Raw genomic sequence first — 21,932 nt, forward strand, 5'->3', positions numbered from 1 at the left:
TTTCACACAGGTTCTTTGCCACTGAACATTTGGTGGTGACGGCTCAGAATATACTTACAATACTATACAAATGAGCTGTTGATTATGCACCACAGCCCCTCAAAATCATCCAAAAAGTTGTTGTAACGTCCTTTAATCTGGCTTAAATTGTTGCATGTTAGAAGGCTAACATCTGCTCATTAGAAGTCAGTATAAAGTGCAGCTGAGGCTGATGGGAATGGCATCAGTTTTGGAGGTATTTGGTCATAAACCAAAGTATTAGACAAACTAAACGTTTGGCTGAAAACACTTTCACTGTCAGCAGTGTGGTATCGTTTAATCAGCCTCCATGTGGTAGTTCTACCATCTTGTTAGGAAATAGAAAATGTGCAGGCACGCTTATGTTAATACATTTTTATGTTAGTACATTTATGCTTTATTATCATGAAGTTTTAGCCTGATGCAGGACTGTGTGATAGTTGCTGTGACCTTTACACAGACCAAACAGATGTGTGTTGGTGTAGCATGTATCAGACTGTGCTTGCATTCTTGAGATAAAGAAGAGTTGGAGAAGGCCTTGAACAGTGAGAAGTCAGCGCACCTGAGCTTCCCACCAACCGCCCCTGTGAGGAGGAGAGGGAGCAGGGTGCGGCGGAGGACTGCTGAGAGGAGGAACTTTGCTTAAACATGTTGCATATATGCTTGAAAGACACTGAGACTGCTCAGTGCAGGTGTAGATCTTTGCCTGTACTCCTTTGCTTGTTGCAAGTAAAACTTTGAACTGAGATCTCTGTCTCTGAGAGTTTATCTTGTGTGTTGGGAAATTAATGGTACGAACAGCGAAAATACAGTTCTTGTCTTATAGAAATTATTTCCTGACACATCTGATATTTTCATTTTTTAAATCTGAAATATCCACAACGATACTACATCATTTTTTAATAAAAAAGAAAGCCTCTGTGTTGGCATTGGCAGGAACTCTATTATGGTTGTGGGCTTTCTACACTGTGGACCCGAAGCTGCTTTTGGGACTTTGGTTGACGTCACATCACATAAAGAATAAAATCCCGGTTAGGTTGAACAGGCTCATTTGAATTGGTATACATACCTTAGCTGTGATAACATAGCTAGAGTTACAACAGAGACGCCAAGAGGTTTGTTAAGTGCACGACCCGATGTGATTTTGCAAGTGATGTGCATCCCGTTACTGTTTGGATACAGGGTTCCTGAGGACTACTTGTTGCTTTACGAGCCCACTTCTCCCTGCTGCTCATTTCCACATTACACTGCTCTTGAAGCAACAAGCACAAGTGTCCCATTTGTATTTGCATGGTGCTTGACATTTACACACTAAGAAAGCAATTAGGCCAGAACTAGGGTCATTAATACAGTGAACAGGCTAGATGTGTTTGCTCTGATAGCTACTGCAATATGCATTCATGGAGAAATTACAATGATGCCATCTGTATTTCTACATATTATCATATCCTCTGTGGGTCTCACTGAGGAACAAAGATGAAAATATGAATTCCTTGTTCCTTTGCGCCTACTCTACTTCTGCTTCACTTTTATTTCTGCTGCTCAGTAACACACACTTACACGCACACATACCAACGACTGCAACATGCCCAATAAAAATGCATCTGTGTTTATCACTGGCAGCTTGAGTCTAAGCAGTACAAAGGGCCACTCTTTGAACATGCATTTTTCAAACTGTTTCAGAGGAAAACAAGAGAATACAGACAATAGCGCTGGAAACAAGAGGCACGCAGCGCTCAGCATGAACAAATGTAGCTCGCTGCCAATGCCAATTCAAGGTAAAAGATGCAGGCAGAATCGTAGATAATAAAAATCTGAAAGCGTCTTACAATTAGAGGGTTAGGTGGAAAGGATTACAGTCATCGTGTATGGATGATGCGTCTCTGAAGGCTGCTGAAATTTTAAAGCTATAAGCTGTACATAGGTTTTATTTTGCTGAGCTTCTGAAATAAATTGTAAGAGTGTTGATCAAAAGAAAAATGAGGTTCGATGCAGATTTTTTTCAAAATAGATGTGTAATATTACATCTAAAATATTGGGTGGAGAATGTAGAAACATATTTTTCCCTTCCATTTCCTAAGGCTAAAAGTAATTGCAGAGAAGGTGCTTGTATGATATTATGTGTAGGAACAACAGTTAATATCAGGAAACTCAGAAAGCTACAAGAAGTCCGCTGTTGTCAAAATATCCTTCAGTCAAACCATGTCAAAAAACGTGAAATGCCAAAAGTCAAAATCATAGCCAAAGACCCATTAGAGCCTTTTGATGTTGACTTCAAATATTTTCAAATGGCCTTCAAACACAAGTTACCTTAATATTTTATTAGTTTCATTTTTATTAATTCATGATTGAAAGCGCATCATCAAAAAATACAAGTAATCATTTTCGATTACCGCACAGCATACGTGGCGATAAAATGTGATTACTTGCAGTCATCAAATACTTAATTAAAAAAAGGAAATTTAGCACAATTTGGAACATATTTGGCAGCAGCTCAAGCACTTAATGTAGAAATGAGGAAGACACATGAGCAGATTACTTAAAGAGATGTGTGATGTGATGAAGATGAAAGACAACGACAGAGTTGGGATCAATAACATGTGTCCCTTCAATTAATAGCCACAGAGAACACAAACATTTAATTTACATGATTAAATAATACATTTTATCCCTGTGTACGATTCTAAAAGGTTTTGTTGTGTGTTTTGTGTTGCTCAGAACTGTGAAAGCTTTTAGCAGAAGGAGCAACATACAAATGGAGGCAACAAGCAGAGGTTGCTGGAGGCATGCTAGTCTGATTATACTGACCACAGCAGGGCTTTCCCTGCAAAACACACATTGGAATCCCCTCTCTCTTTCTCTCCAAACTCTCCTTCTCCCAAGCAGTTGTTGCAGTATTTATATTCTTTCCCATGACCTGTCAGCAACACATAATTCATAGCCATCTCTGCAGCATTCAGCCACTGTTTGTGTTTTCTGGCTGCTCCATTTTAATAGAGATGTAAGGATTATCCCAGATGGATGAGGGAGATTCAGCGTAAACTCTAGCTAACAGATCAATAGTTGGCTGATGGCCACAATGGTAGAAAGTCAGCCCACTCGGGGGGCAAGAAATACAGCTGGAACATGCTTCTATGAAGATTCAGATAAACAACTTCAGAGCGGCAGAAAAGAGATTCCCAGGAACCTCAGAGAGGCTTGCACAGGCTCTCAGAGCAGCCAGTTCCGATACCAATCAGTAAGCACAACTTTAGTACTCTGCCTGAAGCAACTCCATGCTCCATATACTATACGCACCTACCAGGAAGGGAACTTTGCTGGAATCTCACTGATATTCATTCAAAAGATGTGCACGCGATGAGAGGGTAGGACGACACTGTAACAAGCCTCGCAAGTGTAGTATCTGATGATTAAGGGGTGGTATTTATGACTGTGTCCATTTGGTGTTTATGACTGTGCCTGTTGGTGTCTGTCTATCTAAAGGAAGCATGAACTCGACAGGAGAGATTGATTTTACCTCCTTATTTGGGTACAGATGGTTGTAGGTATTTTTGGTACATTCCTTTACATTTTTAACAAAGACATCAGCAGACGAGGACAGACACAGGTTACGCTGTCTGTACCTACAATTGGCTTAGCGTCTTCCCAGGCTTCCATGGTGCCTCTTAGACAACTGACCTTTTTGCAATAAACCTATTTTTATTCCCTAAGTCGTTGTCAGCGGAAGTTTCCTTTCATCAACTGCACATCATCGGCATCAGAGAAGATACAACACAAGCAAAAGCATTTGATTTGAATGTAAGAGCCTCCCACCTGCTATGTACAGTGCACAACTTGGCAGGTTAATCATGACATTCTGGACTTAAGAGCGCTACGAGACGTCTCATGAGCCATTATGTATTCCCTGATACTCCTCCTAGTACAATCAGTCACTTCTACTGCATATCATAAATATGTGTCATGTAACGTGTGGTTAAAAAAAAAAAAAACAGCTGCACTTGCCGACTCTTAATTGCCTTAAATAAACAGGGGAATAACAGAGTGATTGAGGAACATGGGGAGATGTGATATTAATAGACCTTAAGCTGTTGACCTGGAAAGAGATAGAGGACAAATCAGGCGTGTTGTGTATTTATGATTTACTGCTCAGAGAGGCATAATCCCCACAGGTAAAGCCAAACACACTGTAGGGGGGGACTCCCTATTTCATGATGGGGAACTCACTGCTGTGATACACTCCAAACTACACCTCCATGGCTGTAATACTCTGCCAACAAGTGCTTTCTGAACTGTGAGATTTTGTACCCAAGCAATGAGTGTACATCCATTAGAAAGCCGTTAATAACAGCAGGGATATTACGTGGCTGATTATTCTTAGCTCCTCTTGGCCCCGACCAACAGTTCACCAGTTCAGCTTTGACGCCTACCTCCGACCTTGTTGTTCATTAATGCATGAAGCTGCTGCTGCTCTCCCTCTAGCCCTTATGACCGCAACCCTTCCTGACACTGACACTGCATTAAAGGCAGGAGAGAGAAATGCTTTGGAAATAATGAGGCTCCCCCCACCTCAACTCTGAGCCTGAGACTCCTCCGGAGGCAAAATCATCTGAGTAATTACTATAGGTACTGGAGATCTGTGGGAGTGTGAAAATATGACGGTCAGCACCCTTTTCTGCTGTGTTTTTATGCGCATCTGTGGATTTGTCCAAGTGGTTAAAGATATAAACAGGAACTTTTTAGAAGCATGGTTCATGACAAATAGTTTTAAAGCCTAAATGATGAAGCAAGTGGTGCCTGTTTTCTTGAAAAAACATTTAAAGGTACTATATTTTAGGCAGGATTTCACCTTTTCTGATTTTCTCTTCTAGGCTAATTAACTCTTTTTCACATTTGTCTAGATTATGTTGACTGACTAGTCACTTGTGCCTGATTTCCCATCATTCATGCTGCTAATGTATTGTAAAGGGAACAAATAATGAATCAGCTTCCTTTTCAAAATAGTTGTTACGAATGCCTTTAGTTGTAATGCATGTGTTTAATGTATTTTTTTCAGAAGTGAGAGTATCAGACTACCACATGTGCACGTAAATGTATTAAGATCCATTTGCCTTAAAAGAACCTAGGATGCCCTAACTTCTTTGTTTACCCTAATCTGTAGGAGAGATTTTCATTCATGGCAGGTTTCGCAATCAACACCAATAAAACATGTTCACACAAAGCCATCTGTTGGGTACGGATGCTATACGTAACCTAACACACACACACACGCACACACACACACACACACACACACACACACGTGTGCTTTTACACACATGGTGTCTTGTCATAATTCTGTTGATGTTCATGTATTCATACTTATGCTCTCCATATGCTCCAAGGACACCGCTAGAATAGCTTTTGCCGTGTTTATTTACGTTCTCTTCTTTCAATTTTTACACTCAAGCCAGAAGGTAGAATAGCAAAGTTCATCCAAGCACTCTCACATAAAAAAGGTGATGCTGCAGCGAGTACTTGAAGGGACTAGTAGAGGAAGTGGCCCGAGAATTTAACTGCTAACACGCTAACCAACCAGAAACATGTCGGAGCTTGTGAGGCACAGTGGCTCTCAGAGTTCACACAATAAGTCCATGTAGAAAAACGGCCTAAGAGTTTGGAAGATGAATAAGAATGTTGGTGGGAAAATATCAAATACCCGAACCCCAGGGAGTCGTGGTTTGAGCCTTCTCAAAAGACACTCTTGGTTTCACACCACTGACTCCTGAATAAGCAGCTCTTCTCTATTCTCCCCTACACACAGCCGCCATGCACTTTCATTTTCATACTGATGCAAACCGAGGGAGCCCTCACATCAGCATCCAAGCTGTCATACATTCTGAATAGGGCACTACAGGAAACAGATGCCCTCAGTCTTCTGTCTTCATACGGGCTGATGATACAGCCTTTAACAAGCGAAGCTACTACACTGCTTCAGATTGGTCCTCTCAAGGATTTCATTTCTAAAAAGGACCACTCAAGTGATGTGGCAAGTCAATTTGACAATCATGAAAGGTAGCACTAACAAGTGCAGACTCCTGATAAAGAAAGCCTGCAGTGAGAGACTCCAGTGAAGTGAGGGGATGGGGAACTAGCTCTAAAGAAAGCCAGCCAACCATGAAATGCCCAACCTTTACACTTGAGAGATGGTAGGAGACTGTATTAGCAGGACAGAAAAATAACAACAAAATCAGCACAAGGGAGTTGCATTTCCTGCACCATCATTTCATCATGTGTAACAAAACTATACTTCCTTGTTTGCTTTTAGGGATTTAATGTCACAGTCCCTACAGAATAATTAAATTTTTTATGCTTTATATCATTTGAATGTGTCTGTTTTTGCATTAAGAATTCTATTAGAGCTATCTAGAGACTACCACAAGCACTGTCTCAGCTAACAAACCTGGGAGGATTCCTCTCCTCTTATTACATTCATGGAGAAACGTCTGATGCGGGGAGCAGGCTGCAGGAGAAATTAGCCGAGGAGTTTATTGGCTCAGATACGAAAGGAGCAGATTAAAAAAAAAAGGGGGTGAGACGATTGAACTCTCCTTTATTCCATGGTGTGTCCTTTGGGCCAGGCTGCACAGTCACTTTGATGCTATCTCTGTCATTCGAGCCGCACGCTGCGCCTTGGGTGCCTCACACAAAAGAATATGATGCACTACCAGAGGCCTTGAAAGGGCTTTCCATCTATTTCCTGAAAGAGTGGAACTCTTTTTGATTCAGCTCATCTGTTTGAAAAATGCATCACAGTATAAGCAGTAAATGTATGGATGTGGAAAAAAGAACAACTGACCAAGTGAATTCTTGTTGATATAAATTGGCTTTAGAGAAATGAGGCCATCTTGAGAGACAATACTTCTTCCAATAAAAACAGGTTGTTTTTTGCAGGTAGTCCATTTAGAGCCTGCTGAGTACACCACAAACTCCAAAGCAACATGTTCTTCTGCATTAATAAAACTTTCAAAGTAGTTTCTGAAAATGCGAGCACACAGTAATCAAATACTCTTAATGGGTAGAAAAGGTCGACTGTCAGACGCTCGCTTGCTGAGGAACGGAGTGATAATGGGAGGAGTGGTTGCATCTTGCTTAAAGAGGAGGGAGAGGAGGCAGAAAGAACGGGGAGGAGGAGGAGATGGAGGAGGATGAAGAGCATCTTACAAGGCTGACATTACTGGAGTAATTCACACACAAAAAGAGTGGGTGGCTGGATGGTTGAGGTCTTATCGGGACCTCCATTAGCACAGAAATAAGCTGCAAATGGAGCAGAGGGAGAGCAGTGTGAAAGGAAGAGGAGGGCAAACTGTGCTGAAGGAACACATCACCCCAAATGGCTTCAAAGAGACCCACTTTTCTGCCTGGGCTAAACATGTCCGGTGGCTAAAGGCTTTTGAACGTAGTCACGGCTACAAACACTGCTGCAGTAAAGGGGCTTTAGCTTAGCTTGATTGCCAATTAGCACCATTTATCAGCCACGAAGCAGTCCAGGGCAATCGACACATGCATGTGAGTTTGATGTTATTGACTGCTAATTACGGTGATGCCAAGCCATCAGTGAACAACTTCTAGGCATCAGAAACACCTCACAGTTATTGAATGTGACAAGTAGGGTAGCGTTAGACAACAGAAATAAGAAAGGCCAACAGTATGTAGTAGGTGTGACAAACATTTCCATTTAACATGTGACATAATTTAACGTAGCTGTGTGCTGGTTGTTTAGATGATGAGTCGGATACTTTAAGCTTAAGGACCATTATTGTGAAATGTTTATTTCATTATTTTGCCCCCTGAACTATTTTTGTACTGTAGATGCAGTAGCATCAATCTTGATACAAATTGCAAATCAATTATTAATTACTCTGTAGCAGAAACATTGTCTATTGTTGTGTTTCATTTCATTTAAAGTTTCTTTTTTTTTTCTCAAATGTATCCTCGTGATTTCTTTGCAGTTTTGTAAGTTTTACTGTTTGTCTAAAGGTTGACCTTTTGTCTTTGCTTGTATTGTCCTGTAAAATAGGTGGAATGACCTGAATTACTGAATTAAATAAGCCTTTATTTTTAAAGTGCAAGATTCAAGATTCAAGATTCAAGATGTTTATTTGTCATGTGCACAGCAAGAACACGATGGTGACACTGAGCAATGAAATTCTTACTTTGTTCGTTTCCCTCCACATAGACACAAGTATAAAAAACACGTCTATAAAAAAAGTTAAACAGTTGGGCGTGAAAATCAACATGATAATTTGAAACTGTGCATTTCCAGGTACGCTGCTACAATCAACAAACAGTGCAGTATAGCGTACCCATAGAATTTATTAATTCATAATCCCTGCTGCGCTATTCCCTAACAAAATCCATATGGATTCTAGGTCAATCCTCCTCAAATGAATTTCATTTCATGGCTTAAGTCAAGCAGTGATTAAGTATTAGAGAATTCCACTGGAATACCGGTGCATTGTACAGTAAGAGAAGTAGCCCCTCCAAGGTAATGAATAAAGAATAAGATGGCAATTCCTGCTCTGCGCTCTGAGGATTAGGAACATGAGGACAGCAGAGGGAAGAAGGGACAGTGATTCTGATGGATACTCCTGTCTGGGAACGGAGCACTACTCCCAGTGTTCTCCCTGCTGATTGATTTGAGTGACTGGGAGAGGACAGGCTGGAGGAGTGAGACGAGAAGCACTATCTGTGCAGGGCGAAGTCTTATCACCGCCTCGGCTGTCAGCAGATACCTAGTTTATTCTGGAGTCAATAGCAGTGGGTGACTACCACTAACTCTGGTCCTGCTTTTCATTTACTTTAAAGGTTTAATTTAAACACGTGTCACAGCATCGCAGCACTTTTCTGCCAACAACACACAATTAATCCACTTTTATGCACTAACAGCATACTTTCATACCTCATTCATACTTTCTAATATGCTCTGTGATAGCATGAGTCAAATTCCCTGTGAGAGAGCAAAATATGTGCTCCTGCTTAATTATGTCACCTACTGTAAATGTTTTTTTCATACGGAACGAAAACTCCGGGGGGCATTTAACCTGATGAATAGAAATCTGTAGGCATGAATGTCTGCTTAATGGGATGCCTAACCTTCAGTGAAAGGCAATTATCCTGTTGCAAATGTGGTAAATATCTGAGGCATGTTCATGGTCCCTTATCAGAAACAGTGCTTGCTGTGAAAATTGATGAATTTATCTATATCTACATCTATATTTGACTTTCTATATCTTTTTTTAATGCAATATATATATATAATGCGGTTACAAACATGCCTTAAATCAGGACATGGATCTAATATAATGCATTGTGATCTTTGACCATACATGACCATATGATCTTTTATCAAATACATTTTCAAGCCATGCTCAGATAACTTGACAACAGAATAGAATAGAATAGAATAGCCTGCTTACTGATGTGTACAGATGGCCCTCCCCGTTCATGGCGATGTATAACCCTGTCTTCACGGACTGAATGGCGACAACTCTGAGGCCCACAGGAATAAGGTTGAACAAAGCTGAAAAACACACATGTGAACAGGCTCACGCATACATAAAAACATTATCAGTAGTTAGACCGAACCATTAAGGGGACATAAAATACACTGTAAAGCATCATGTAATTCATCATCCAAATGCAAGCTGCCCAATTGTGGTTAATACAATTGCTAGCTGTTGCATTTAGGTCATCTCTGAAGATGAATTGCAGCATGGCTGGCAAACGTGACTAGCCTAGTGTAGATGTGGCCACCCAGAGGTACCTGAGATGTAGCTGTAATTGGGACCTCCACTGGTGCGTGGCAGATTTAATAGCCCTTTTGTTGTTGTAGCAGGCTCCTTGGGCCTGGTAGGTAATGGCTATTGTTTGTACTGGTGAGAAACAACAGGACTGGTCTGGCTGTGACATTAAGTGTGTGTATATGGGAGACTTAAAGGCAGATAATGACCTCTGCTGACCCTTTAAGTGATTGGTATTGGCAGGTTTGGAGCCTCGGATAAGGCTGAATGAACTAATGCATGGTCATTGTTTTTCGGTGGCTTTTGGCCAACTTCAAAAAAGTTAAATTTAATGGGCAGCAGTCAGTGCCAACGCTTGATTAGATCTTGGAGTTTTCGTGTGATATATCCCTTGTTCAGACTATACTTTATGTATTTCCCACTGTTTCAATAAGTCCCTTCAGCCTATCAGATGTGACATGTGCCACATCTCCTCATGCTGACAGGAGTAAGTGACACAATGTAGAGTGTCAGACTAGAGTTAGCACCAAGCACTGGAATCAAATTAACCACCTAGCCTGGAGCGCTAGAGGAGCAGTGCCAGAACAAGCTAATAATACCCTTTTCTCCCTGTTAAGCCTACTGTTTCCTGGTCCACTTTCCCTCTCAGAGAGGAAGATGAATCTGTGTGATCCTATAGCAGCCATTTAAGGGGACATTTTTCCTCCAAAGGCGACAAAATTAAGAAAGATATTGGCCTGAATGTTAGAGAAGCATGACTGGAAGCTTGCTGGTTTATTTCCTGTACCTGAGGGATAAATCTAGATCAGGAAGTGAGCAATGCACTTGTGTGTAAAGATTGTGTGCTCAAGGAACCAATACCAGTAACTTGATAGTTTTCAACTATACTTTATTTATTATATTTATTTATATTCTACACTGTGCTCTCTTCAAATATGTCTGGTTCAAATGTTTGATCAAGAAGGCAGAGAGACACTGTCATGGTACTCACAGGAATTACTGCTGTCATCCTTGGTCCCATCAAGAGAGCCATCGGGGTTCATTTGCAAGTAGTATCCCTGCCTGCAATATAACCTGGTCACTATACCCTTGAGCTGGGGATCTGCAGGAGACAAAGAGGGAGAGAGAGAACAGGTGGAAACATTAGCAACTAGTAAAATGACAAAAGCTTTTCAGAAGAATTGCTAGAGTAAACCAAATAATCTTTAAGAAATGGACTTTCTGATTTAACATAGCAAAGACACTGTAACATTTAGGTTGTCGCTGGCTGTTTCCAAGGGTTTTAACTGCAGAGAATCATGTGCACACTATGCCAAACTATTTTACAGTACTTGGAGACTCCTGTGTATGTTAACAGGCAAATCCTACAGCCAACTTTCTGGGCACATAAGCCCTGCCCTGCTCAGAGATAGGCCATCCAATTATAGGTAGCAGAATTAATCTGCAGCTGCCTGACTCCCATAATGAACCCAACAGCACCCTCTCTGGGTCCTTAGTGTGTAGGATGTGAAATCGTCTGTGCTCCGTCCCTTCCAGCTCACCCGACAGGGGAATTAGTCACATATCTACTGTAAATAAATCACTGCTGCAGTTAAATTGCCCAGCGCCACTGCAGCTAAACTTGCCACAGTTTTACAAATTTACAAAAAGTTAAGGAATGGAAAACTTAAAAGGATATATTTTAATAAAGCTGCATGCGGCTACACATTGGGATGTCTCTGGAGAAATACTGCTTACACTCAAGCAGTGAGACAACATTTCTTCATCTGGGTGTGCATGTATCTGGGTGTGTGTATGGATGGACAACCGCTGGGCTCATACACTATCAATTTAGTCATTAGTCTTATTGTACAGACAGCCATCAAACCAGATTTCATTCTAAGAAAGCCCTGGGGAGGTGAACAATCAACTTCACCTGAGCTTAAGCCGTGCTCCTTGCAGTGTGAGTGTGAGTGTGTGTGGGTGTGAGAGAGAGACAGAGAGAGAAAAAAAGAGAGAGAGAGCATGGCCACAGAGGAGAACTCAAGAGGTCTTGCTGAGGGCAGAGAGAGGCTTTTTTTTCTCTTGGCGTACAGCTCAAGGCAGTCTCTTCTGAAATGGCTCTGTGGGGTGATGGCATTACGTAGCTCTGAGACCTTTCCCTGCAGCCTGAAAAGGCAAGAAAAAGCCTCTCTCTGCTGGTGTATCTGAGCTACACCACTACAATGGCATTCAGCAGCGCTGCTTTGTTGCCTCACCAGAACAACAACAACATGGCTAAAGCAGAATCTGACTGTCAGAGTACCTCTGCGATGCATTGAGCAGGCTGACAGGACGGTGACAGGATCTCCTCTGATTACAATAATACTCAGTGCACTTAAATCTGTTGCAGGCATTCAACGAGAGACAGACGTCCCTGTGAAGACATCATCCTGTTTGCTGTGTTTAATAGCCGATGAACTTACTGCGCCATGGTACAGTAGCTGCTTTTCTCGAGTAACACACAGATGGGTTCTTTCATCTGTAAACAGAATACATGCCTTTATTGTCCTAAATGTGTTACCCACCAACTATTTCATTTTAAGGCTGCAACTGACATTTTTTCAATGAGTTTAGAAAAAAGCCAGTAAAAAGCAAAAAAATCGGTTCTCACTAACGCAAAAGGTAAAAAGTCAAAAGTTTAAAGTTTTTCTGGCATCATTTTCACTTAAGTCAAAAATCGTGACATCTCTGACATCTTTTTTTCTATTATGGCTCATATGGGCTTCCATAGATTAGTCTATAAAATGTTCGAAGATGAACGATTCTTCATAATCAATTCATGCGCCATGAAACACAGAAATGAGAAAATCACACTATAGGTGCTAGAACCAACAAATGTCCTTTAACAGCTGCTAATGAATGCTGCAATTAAGCTGGCATTTTGTGGATTTTTTTAATAAAACAAGAAAAAAAATAAAGCGAAATGTAAGAAGAATAGGAACAGACAAACAAAACGGTTATATTTCAATGAACTCAAAGCACACGTGGGTGCATATTGGGGTTTCTCTGGAAAAATCCAGCATGTGGTCAAACCATGCAACAACATGTCTTAATTTTCTTTCAGTGGATTAATAAATGAATCTACCAAATGTTTCAGCACTTCTGTACTTCACGCACTTCATCCAGGTTGCATCAAAGAGATGGTTCAAGCATCTGAGAGAAAATCCAAATGCACCTTTAGTCTCAACCTCTCTTTTCTTTATTTTTCTGCCCTCCAGCCACTGCAAGTGGCAGCAGGACACCACTGGACAAATCATTGATTTATTATGTTTACAAAAACTTAAGCATCCAGCAATCAGACACCATATATTATAACCTCAAGACCACACACTGATCGCCTATAGCTAGTGTGTATGTGTATATATATATATATATATATAAATAAAGATAGGTGAGCATTTATACTGTACAGCAGGAAGAGCAAAAGACACAGGGAGACAAAAACTCTCCCATGCACACAAACACACGCTTTACACACAAGTCCACATGAATTTTTAATGACTGAACAATTCCCTTGAGCAAATACTCTTGTGTGGACACACAAAGTGGGCTAACCTGCGATCGATTAATGACTTTGATCAGCAGCATTAAACAATGTGCTGCAGTGAGATTGATTCTGAAGACAGATCCATGGGGGGCAATCTGTAATAATTAAAACCGCATAACTGGTTGCCGGCTGTGTGAATACTCCCTCTTTGTGCTCGTGTGTGGAGGTGAACTTGGCTCCTCCGTCGTGCTATAAATCATGCGATGTTGGCTGTGTTCCCCCGGGCGAGCCGGCCTGTATATCTCACATACCAAGCCAGTATCTCACCATAACATGTAATAGACACGCTTGTCCGCTAGATGATACGTGTCAGTGTCAAGTTCTGTCTGAGCGTGTAAAGTGCATGTTTCCATTCCGTGACATTACTTAAGTTATGTTATATATGTGACAAGACATTGCATCACTTAAAATAACAAATAGGAACATGACCCCGAAGTATCTCAGTGAAAAGAGCTGGTCGGATTCTCTACATGCTAAAGAAAGGTGCTGTAATGCTTCCTTTCCTGTCTCCTTTAGCTTAAGGTACACTGGGCCACCTTTTACTAAAAGGAAAGGAAATAACACCCTCCAACATTCCTTGTGGGATCACCGGGGCAGACCCACATCAACAACATCATGCATAATTACGCAGCCCAATGTCAGTGCGGTCTGATTCTTTCAGCACCGCCGCCGTCTTTTCCTTCACATTTTTCCATGACCTCATGACCTTTTTTCATTAAGGTCAAGAAAACGAGACATTGGGTGAAGTTATTTTGACTATTCAGCAACAGACGTTGACCTTTTCGTTTCACGGTGGAAAATAACCTCGTCTCCTGTGTTTCAGTCCTGTGTTTCTAATCCATCCACCCACCCTGACCTCCGCCTAACGTGGAGTTTGTCGCTTCTTGACGCAAATATTCATCCTTTGCTGCAGCTATTATCGCCCCCTGCTGGTGCTGCTGAGACACCAACATGGTATCCTCTAGCGGCGCAGCGGCTCCATCACACACTTTGGTTTGATACTAGCCTGCACTCACACTAACATTTCGCCTCCAGTTTCAAGACCTGGTGTTTTGAAGCTATAGCCATGGTGATCCCAAATCTATAAGATTTTGGATGATTTATAGGAATAAAACAGGACAGAAAAGACAAAGCAATTGGAAAATGTGTGAAAATGATAAGTGTAATGTGTGGAGTTTCAATAATATATGATTGTTAGCATATAATCTTATTCTGAGAGGTGTCTGAATCAATTCAATCATGTCTTCAAATAACCAGTGCATTATTTATGACTGACAGTTTCCCCATCAAAATTCATATATGCTACTGCATAAGTTAGAGTGACATATTGGGTTTTTTTTTTTTTTTTTTAGTTCTTACAAAACTGGCAACCCATCAATGCAGCTCATGTTGAAGGTCAAACCTACTCATGGCCGACAGATAAATGTTTCAGATGGATTTGGGGTAATTTATTCTCTTACAAACCAAAACTCATTGGAAATCCCCCACTATGTAAAAGACAGAAACACTGTTATTTTTCGGGAATTGTTATATATCTTATATATATATATATATATATATATATATATACTAAGCGAGGCAGTTTATCAGATCAGAATGAGAACGAGGGAAAGAATTGTCTTATACAACTAAGACAAAAGGAAAATACGAGGACAGGAGGATACAAATGTTACGTGCAAAGATATGAAGGGAGGACTCAGTGTTTTTAGAATGACACAGCATTTTCAGTGCTGCCAGACAAGCTTGATATGGTGTATGCACTCTTAAAACCAAGGGCTGCTTTGAAAATGTCTCTGTGGAATTCCCTATGTCGAGGAGGTCCTCCACTCGCTCGCCTTCTTTCCTCTGTTACTCATTGTCTTTTTGTCTCTTCTCTCTGTTTCTTTCACCTCGTCTGCCTAAATGTTCTCTCTGTATCAGACCCAAATGGTGAAACAGTGACAGTGCTGTTAATCACAGATGGAGTATCCAGCCTCTGCTGCAGTTGGACTTTCCCCAGTCGCACTGATATTAGTTTTTACAAAGAGAAGCACTGTATGTTTCTGAATGCCATTTCTTTGTTTCTAGGGAAACAGAATGGTGGTTTGGCAGCAGCAGGGGGTTTCCTTAGAAAACAACAAGCATCAGAACCCTAAGATCTCCAATCATGTCGTTCTGCAGCAGAAGTCCTCTCTGCATATAAACTGAACTGTCACAGAAAGGTTGGGATCTTTTTTTTTTTTTGTTCTTTTCAAAAGTGGGCTCCCTACAGCGATCTCATTCGCTTCTTCTCTTGTTTTCTGTTGTGTCATTCCTCTGTCCGTGTGTGTGCAAAGACACATGTTCAGTTCAGTGCAAAGCAAACAGAGCACAGAGGACACACACACACACACACAGGCACAGCTGCAGCAGCAGTTGTAGACTGCTGTCAGCCCTGCCCTGCCTGACCCACTTTGGATGTTTCTGGAATAGGAGAAGGGCTTTTCCAGCCTGCGAAGGAAAAACCCCTTTATGTTACTTCTGTTGTCATGGAAAAGTAGATCAAGCAAAGGAAGCTAAAGTACCATCATCCCTCTCCAACTTCTCTTATACCAACAACATCTCTGACATCTCAACAATAACCCGTGTGGTACAGACAGCTCCGAGAGCTGACTGATGACGCACCGCTGTGTCCTGTCAACATATCCCTGAATAAACAGGGCATTTATCTCAAATGGGCTTCTAGATCATGTAAGCTAATCTAATGGTCTGATCTATGTAACATGATCTAATGATCTATGGATCTAATCTAGTGAGATAATAAGAGCCAGAGCAGAGAGATTATGGGCGAGCCCCAGCTGGATGTGCCCCCAGCTCACTTACTGGGTTTGAGTGTAATAGGATTTACAACTCACATCTAATCCCTTAAAAAAAAAAAAATCAGTGTGATCACTGGCCCCACATCTGCTATCAAAATGCATGGATGATTTAAAATTAAAGCTGATACGACAGAGTCACCACAAAGTGTTCCCAGCATATTCCCTCAAGTGTTGGATGAGGACAGGAAACCACATCTGTGCGTTCTAATGGCCGCACCAGACGACACTCCATGTTTAAAATGTCGTGCCGTTTGCGTAGAACTACGGGTTTTCTGTCTTTATGAAGAGTCTGAACTGTCATAATAATGAAGATCCAAAAACTGAGCGGGATAGAAAAAACAGATCAGGAAAATTACTATTGATTTTTGATAGTTTTGATACATTGTCTTTGAACATTAACAAACCACTCTGGCTCAAAAACACAGTTCACGTCAGTGCCAATCAATACATCCCATGAGAATAGCTAATCTAGTGTCTCGCTCGCAAGATCAATACTCAAAGCCAAAGGGAATACTGGTATTAGAGCACATTTCAGACAGCTCCACTCCCTCATCCTAACAGATCTCACAGGGAATCTGAATGTGACTTCAATGTACAATCGTGGTCTGGATGGTCAGACCGCTGCCCTCTTGTCACGGGGAGGCCCGATGTCTTTCTGTCTTTCTCACCTGGGAAATGAAGACAACCGTGTGTGTCTGCCTGTGTTATGGCAACATAAATGATCGACGGTGCATCCGACTTTGATCACTCACAAAAAAAAAAAGAAGAAAAAAAAAAAAAAAGCCCTTCCAGGGGCCAATATTAAATTAAGCACACCAAACAAGCCATTAGTCTTCCTAAGCCGTGTGCTCTTGTGATAATGCTGTAAATAAGAGAAGACGGGAAGAAGGGAGAGAGACGAAAAAGTGTGTGAGAGAGAGGTGTGGAGGGAGAGAGAGCAAGCAGCCCCCTGACAGCAAAGCCAGACATCGCTTGGTAAAGATTTTCCTAATTCTCATGAGAGGGTGAAATTAATGAAGTATATTCCCATTAGGCCTCTAATCACAAATAACACAAAATGAAAGCGAGAGAAAACAGAGTGTTTGCCCTGTGCTCTGATTAAAGCCCCCAAACGAGGACAAAACAGCCATTTAAATATAACTTTCCCCCTAATTATATTTTCATTGTGCAGTGGGAGTCCTCCTCGTCTTCCAGGCAGCAGGGTCATGCTTTTTGAAGCCTGACGACACAGTTCACCAACGCTCGTGTTGGCACTGTTACTGTTGATTACCATCATTCGGGCTGAGGCTCAGGGAGGCCCCCCCCCAAGTTCCTCTATAAAATGGCCGTTGCAGGTTTGATGTTGTCAAGTCATTTCAGGGATGCCAGTGCAGGTTGACTTGCCATCCACATGTCTGCCTCACATATATTTGAGCCATATCCTAAATTGTTTACATCCATGACAAGTCAAAATATGTACAACACCAAAAAAAGCCATCTTACAGAGCCTTGTATTTGTCTTTTTTATTTATTTTTTTATTTTTATATATCGTTGTGCCCTGATATTCATTCCCAGGCTAAATGACGGCATCATCTGTCCACATCTGTGCTGTGGGGGCTGCTGGACACTGCTGATGTTCAAATGAAAACATTGATACGCCACAAGCCCATTCTGAGGCGACAGAGGAGGACGGACAATTAGACACACAAACGCTGAGACAGCCACACACACACACACACACACACACACACACACACACAAACACACACACACAGATCCAAACACATGAACACAGTGGGCAGAGGCTGAAACAGCAGCCTGGAGGATAGCAGATTATAACCTGCCCTTCTGATGCAACCTGACTCATGTCCAGATGTGGTCTCTAAGTGCTACTCTATACATTCTGTTTTTTGAAGCCATTTTAATCCATGTAATCACTGAGAGGGCTACAGCGAAGGGCACAGTTTCACTCATAGAACTGTTCGATTCAAATACGAACACAGAAAGGGGATGAGAGAGACTCGGCTATCAAAATGGCTCTCTTTGTGGACGAGATGAAAGCCCCTGAAGTGCTTTGTTTAAACCAAATGCTTGTTTGTAATGTGAGTTTGCTGTGAAATTATCCAAAATGGTGTTTAATCAGCTGCAGCTACAGTATGTCTGGTGCAACAGGTTTCATACCTGATGACTCCAAGAGGAAGCTGCTTTCCATCACTCACTAACAAGAGGAAATAATTGGAGTAATTTCTTTCCTAAATAGATTATCCTAATTTTATTTTTGCAAGAGAAATTATCCTTGCAGTTGGCACCGATTCCAGCAGTGAAATAATTGTTGACTGTGCTCTTTAACAATCCCAGGTTGCCACATTAGAGCAAAAATGTTCATGACATTTTCACAAGTGGAACGAATATCAGCTGGAGCACCGAGAGGCCATTGTAAAAAAAAAAAAAATCTACCAGAAAAGATTGTTTGAAAGGCACAACCTCCATTCTGTGGGAGATAGTGACCTTTTTTTTTTTTGCTTGCATATAAATGAGTTTCTGGCGTTTGTGATGTGCTTATGGACGAAGCAGTTTGGCGAATCGTGGATGTGCTTCATAACTATCAGGCCCTTTTCAGAATCGCCAGGTGACATCTCAGTAAACATGTCTAAACCACTTGGTCAGGAGCCTGTCAGCTACCTGGAACTGCATGTAAATCAGAGGCAGGTTTGTTTTTTTTCCCTCCAACCAACTGGCCAATATACAAAACAGAAGGCTACTAACTTTTTACACACCCAGGTGCATTTTGGTCAGTCTATGCAACCAGTAATGAATGAGTATCAGTCATTCTTGTCTTACCTTGTGCGCTTTAACCACACAAGTGGCAATGCAATTATCATGATTGTTACAGGCCTAATTAGAGCCATCAGCCAGCAGTTGAGTGTTTGCACGTTTGACACTGAATGCACAACCCTCTACTCCAAACAAGCAGGCACCTTGCACACCAAAGTTCCCAGACCTTGTCTCCGTAGTCTCCTCTTCCTGAGGCCGAAGATGCGCACTTTAGAGAAGATGTCGACCAGGTTCCCATTGCAGAGCCCCTTGTTCTTGTTGGGGCTCTTCCTCCGTCGGTTGGTCGAGGGCCGGTCTAAATGCTGCTCCCGTGCCTGTCTCTTCTGTCTGATCAGCCCACTTGCGATAGCAGCAGCCATGGCTCAAAATGTCACAACTGCTCAGGTCCAGTCTGCACACAGAGCACAGACTACACAAACAGCCGCCTCTAGCTCGCAGCCCGGGTCACAGTCCCATGGTGGCGGCTAAGCGGTCCGTTCCGTGATGTCAAATGTCAAATATATATTTAGATTTTTTCGGAGCTGGTTTTCTTTTTTTGTCCAAATACTACATGGTAAAACAGCTGTCACCATCACTCGAAAAATTCTTGCACATGATGGAAAAATGAGATCAGTTCATGCGTAATTCCACACATGCACCAATAACCATGGTCTTGACGAACAGCTATGCCAAACTCACGCGGACCGAGGTTTCGGAGGATTATTCATACCTGCACAGTGGTGTTTTTGTTCATTGTCTGTGACATGTTCAGTAGCATCGCCTTCCTTAAATGTCCAATGCCGGCTGCAGCGTCCTCGCAGCAAATTCACCCCCTCTCTTGCCTCCTTTTCACCCTCCGTTTTCTCCTCCTTCTGCCAGACGAGGCTGCTCTATCAGAAGTCGCTGTTTGGGTAGCGACGGGGACGCCTGTGCATGTGCGCCGCCAGCAATCAAGCAAATACAGGCGCCTCCTACGAAGATCACCACTCGAGTGAAGGCAAAGCAGCCCGGGCGCAACGAACTCCAAGTTTGCAAGAGGCAATCCGCGACAGAGACCCCGTTCTGACTGATCAAACGCTCACATATTGGGGGATGGAAAGAAATACGCAACCGTGGTAGAGTTACAAATTGATGCAGCAGGCTAAATGGATGTAAACTTGGATTCCAGCTACCTGCCGATCTGCCTGATAACGTCCTCAAAACAGATTTTCTTCACTGTATTCCACAATCACAACACAGGCGGCTGGGCGCGATGGGAGCCAGGCAGAAAAGAAAAAAAAAAAAAAAAAACATAAGCAAAGCTGGTCTAAATCCTGTGGAGGTGACGTCTGCATTGTGTGACAAGCTGCATACAAATATACAAAACTTAAACCCCCCCCGCTGATCAGCAGACAGTTAGACCCAGCGGGTTTTCCCCACAGAGCCAGCGGCGCGGGAGGTGCATGTACGGCGACCCGTGCGTAAAAGGAAGAAGGAAAGTAACGCCTCTGATAAACACCACTGTTTTTATTTTTCCCACGCTTACAGGGAAAAAAAATGAAGCGGCGGTCACTCTCTTCAGTCTATATAGCCCAGATCAACAAATCCTCCCCATCAACAAGTCCTAACCACTCGTTAGTACACGCCTGAGTGAAGAGGGTGCCCTCCCCCAACTCCCTCCCTCTCGACCACCAAGCCCCTGCTTGAAGGGGAATGAGGTCCAGAGATCAAGATTAGATTAAATGTTAAGACTTTGTTACAGTACATTTACTTTAGAGCTGCTATGAAGCCTTTTTGGTTTTTTTCCTACTAAATAAGTGGAATTCAAAACAGAAATAATGATACAAACTGGCAAAGTGGCGTTTTTGCATTTTAATTTCACCTCACCTCACTTCAGTCAAATCTGCATAAATCAAACCCCAAGCAGATTACATTATCCACTATGCCCCCCCCCCCCCCCCCTCATAAGGGGGAATGCTAGTTGCGGGACATGTGGTAAGAATCACATTCATGTTGTTGAAGCCACACGCACCGTTTGCGCTTTGTGGTTTCAGCACCAGGGACAGCGCGGCACAATGAGGGAGGAAGGGGGGAGGGAGGGGGGACGTCTCCTTCAGTCCGACATCATAACCTTTACTTGAACGTCCACCAGAGACTGCAGGACGTTTCGTGCGAGCACCTTGAGATCCACATTACGCACCACCCCACCCCACCCCACCCCACCTCTACCTGCATTCCTCCGTTGACGTGACGAAGTGGACGTGTCGCTTCCACAAAATTTAAAAGCGTAAGACACTAAATATTTGACCCTCTTCTCGTTTTCAGGGGTGAATATCATCTAAGTCTCAATCACGGGCGCGGAAATTAAAACGCAAGAGAGCCATCTGCTGTCTGTGGCTGTAATTAAACATCGGGGCTCAGAGGGGACCGGAGCCGTGTGTTGGGCTTTTCCCCTGCTGGGTGCCTTCGCTCTCCGCACGCCAGACGAACCTGTTGATATCCAGATGTACGGACGGACGGAAGGACGGAAGGACACACACAACTACGGAGGGAGCATTACGGTTCATTCATCTCCATTACAGCAAAAAACGAGTCAGTGAATAGCTGCTGCTTAAAAGCTGTCCCTGTGTGGCAACTCAAGACACAAGCCTGCAGAACTCAAATGCGTTAAGACTTGTTTTAAAGATGCTTTATCAAATAAACACTAAGGGGAATTTATGATGCTGCCTATTTAAAACCACGTGTGCTTGTGCCTGGGTGCCTCCCCACACACACTTTATGTCCCGTGGCTGCTCAGAAGCCTCCTGCTCGGCGGTGCTGTAGGAGCCACTGCAGTTAACTCTCCAACCAGCAGCGGACACTGTCAGCTCAACAATGGCTCTTCACCCACAGCAGCAGTGGCACGGCACAGCACAGCACAGCACAGCACAGCACAGCACCGCATCTCAATCAGAGGA

General features: G+C 42.5%; 1 protein-coding gene across 3 annotated transcripts in view; it reads right to left on the minus strand.

Annotated features, from left to right (window-relative positions):
- Positions 1 to 21,932, minus strand: part of fgf14 (fibroblast growth factor 14) — a 93,032-nt gene that overhangs the window by 13,459 nt on the left and 57,641 nt on the right. The window contains exons 1-3 of one of the 3 annotated variants that reach the window (XM_070837802.1): positions 19,184 to 19,376; positions 10,789 to 10,899; positions 9,474 to 9,577 (exon numbers count right to left, since the gene is read on the minus strand). In XM_070837802.1, coding sequence (XP_070693903.1) covers positions 9,474 to 9,577; positions 10,789 to 10,899; positions 19,184 to 19,376 — 408 coding nt within the window. Of the gene's footprint in view, positions 1 to 9,473; positions 9,578 to 10,788; positions 10,933 to 11,030; positions 11,050 to 19,183; positions 19,377 to 21,932 lie in introns of those variants that run through there. The other 2 variants (XM_070837803.1, XM_070837801.1) reach the window with 2 other exon arrangements.

Source organism: Pempheris klunzingeri, chromosome 10, assembly GCF_042242105.1.
Source record: "Pempheris klunzingeri isolate RE-2024b chromosome 10, fPemKlu1.hap1, whole genome shotgun sequence".
NCBI lineage: Eukaryota > Metazoa > Chordata > Actinopteri > Acropomatiformes > Pempheridae > Pempheris > Pempheris klunzingeri.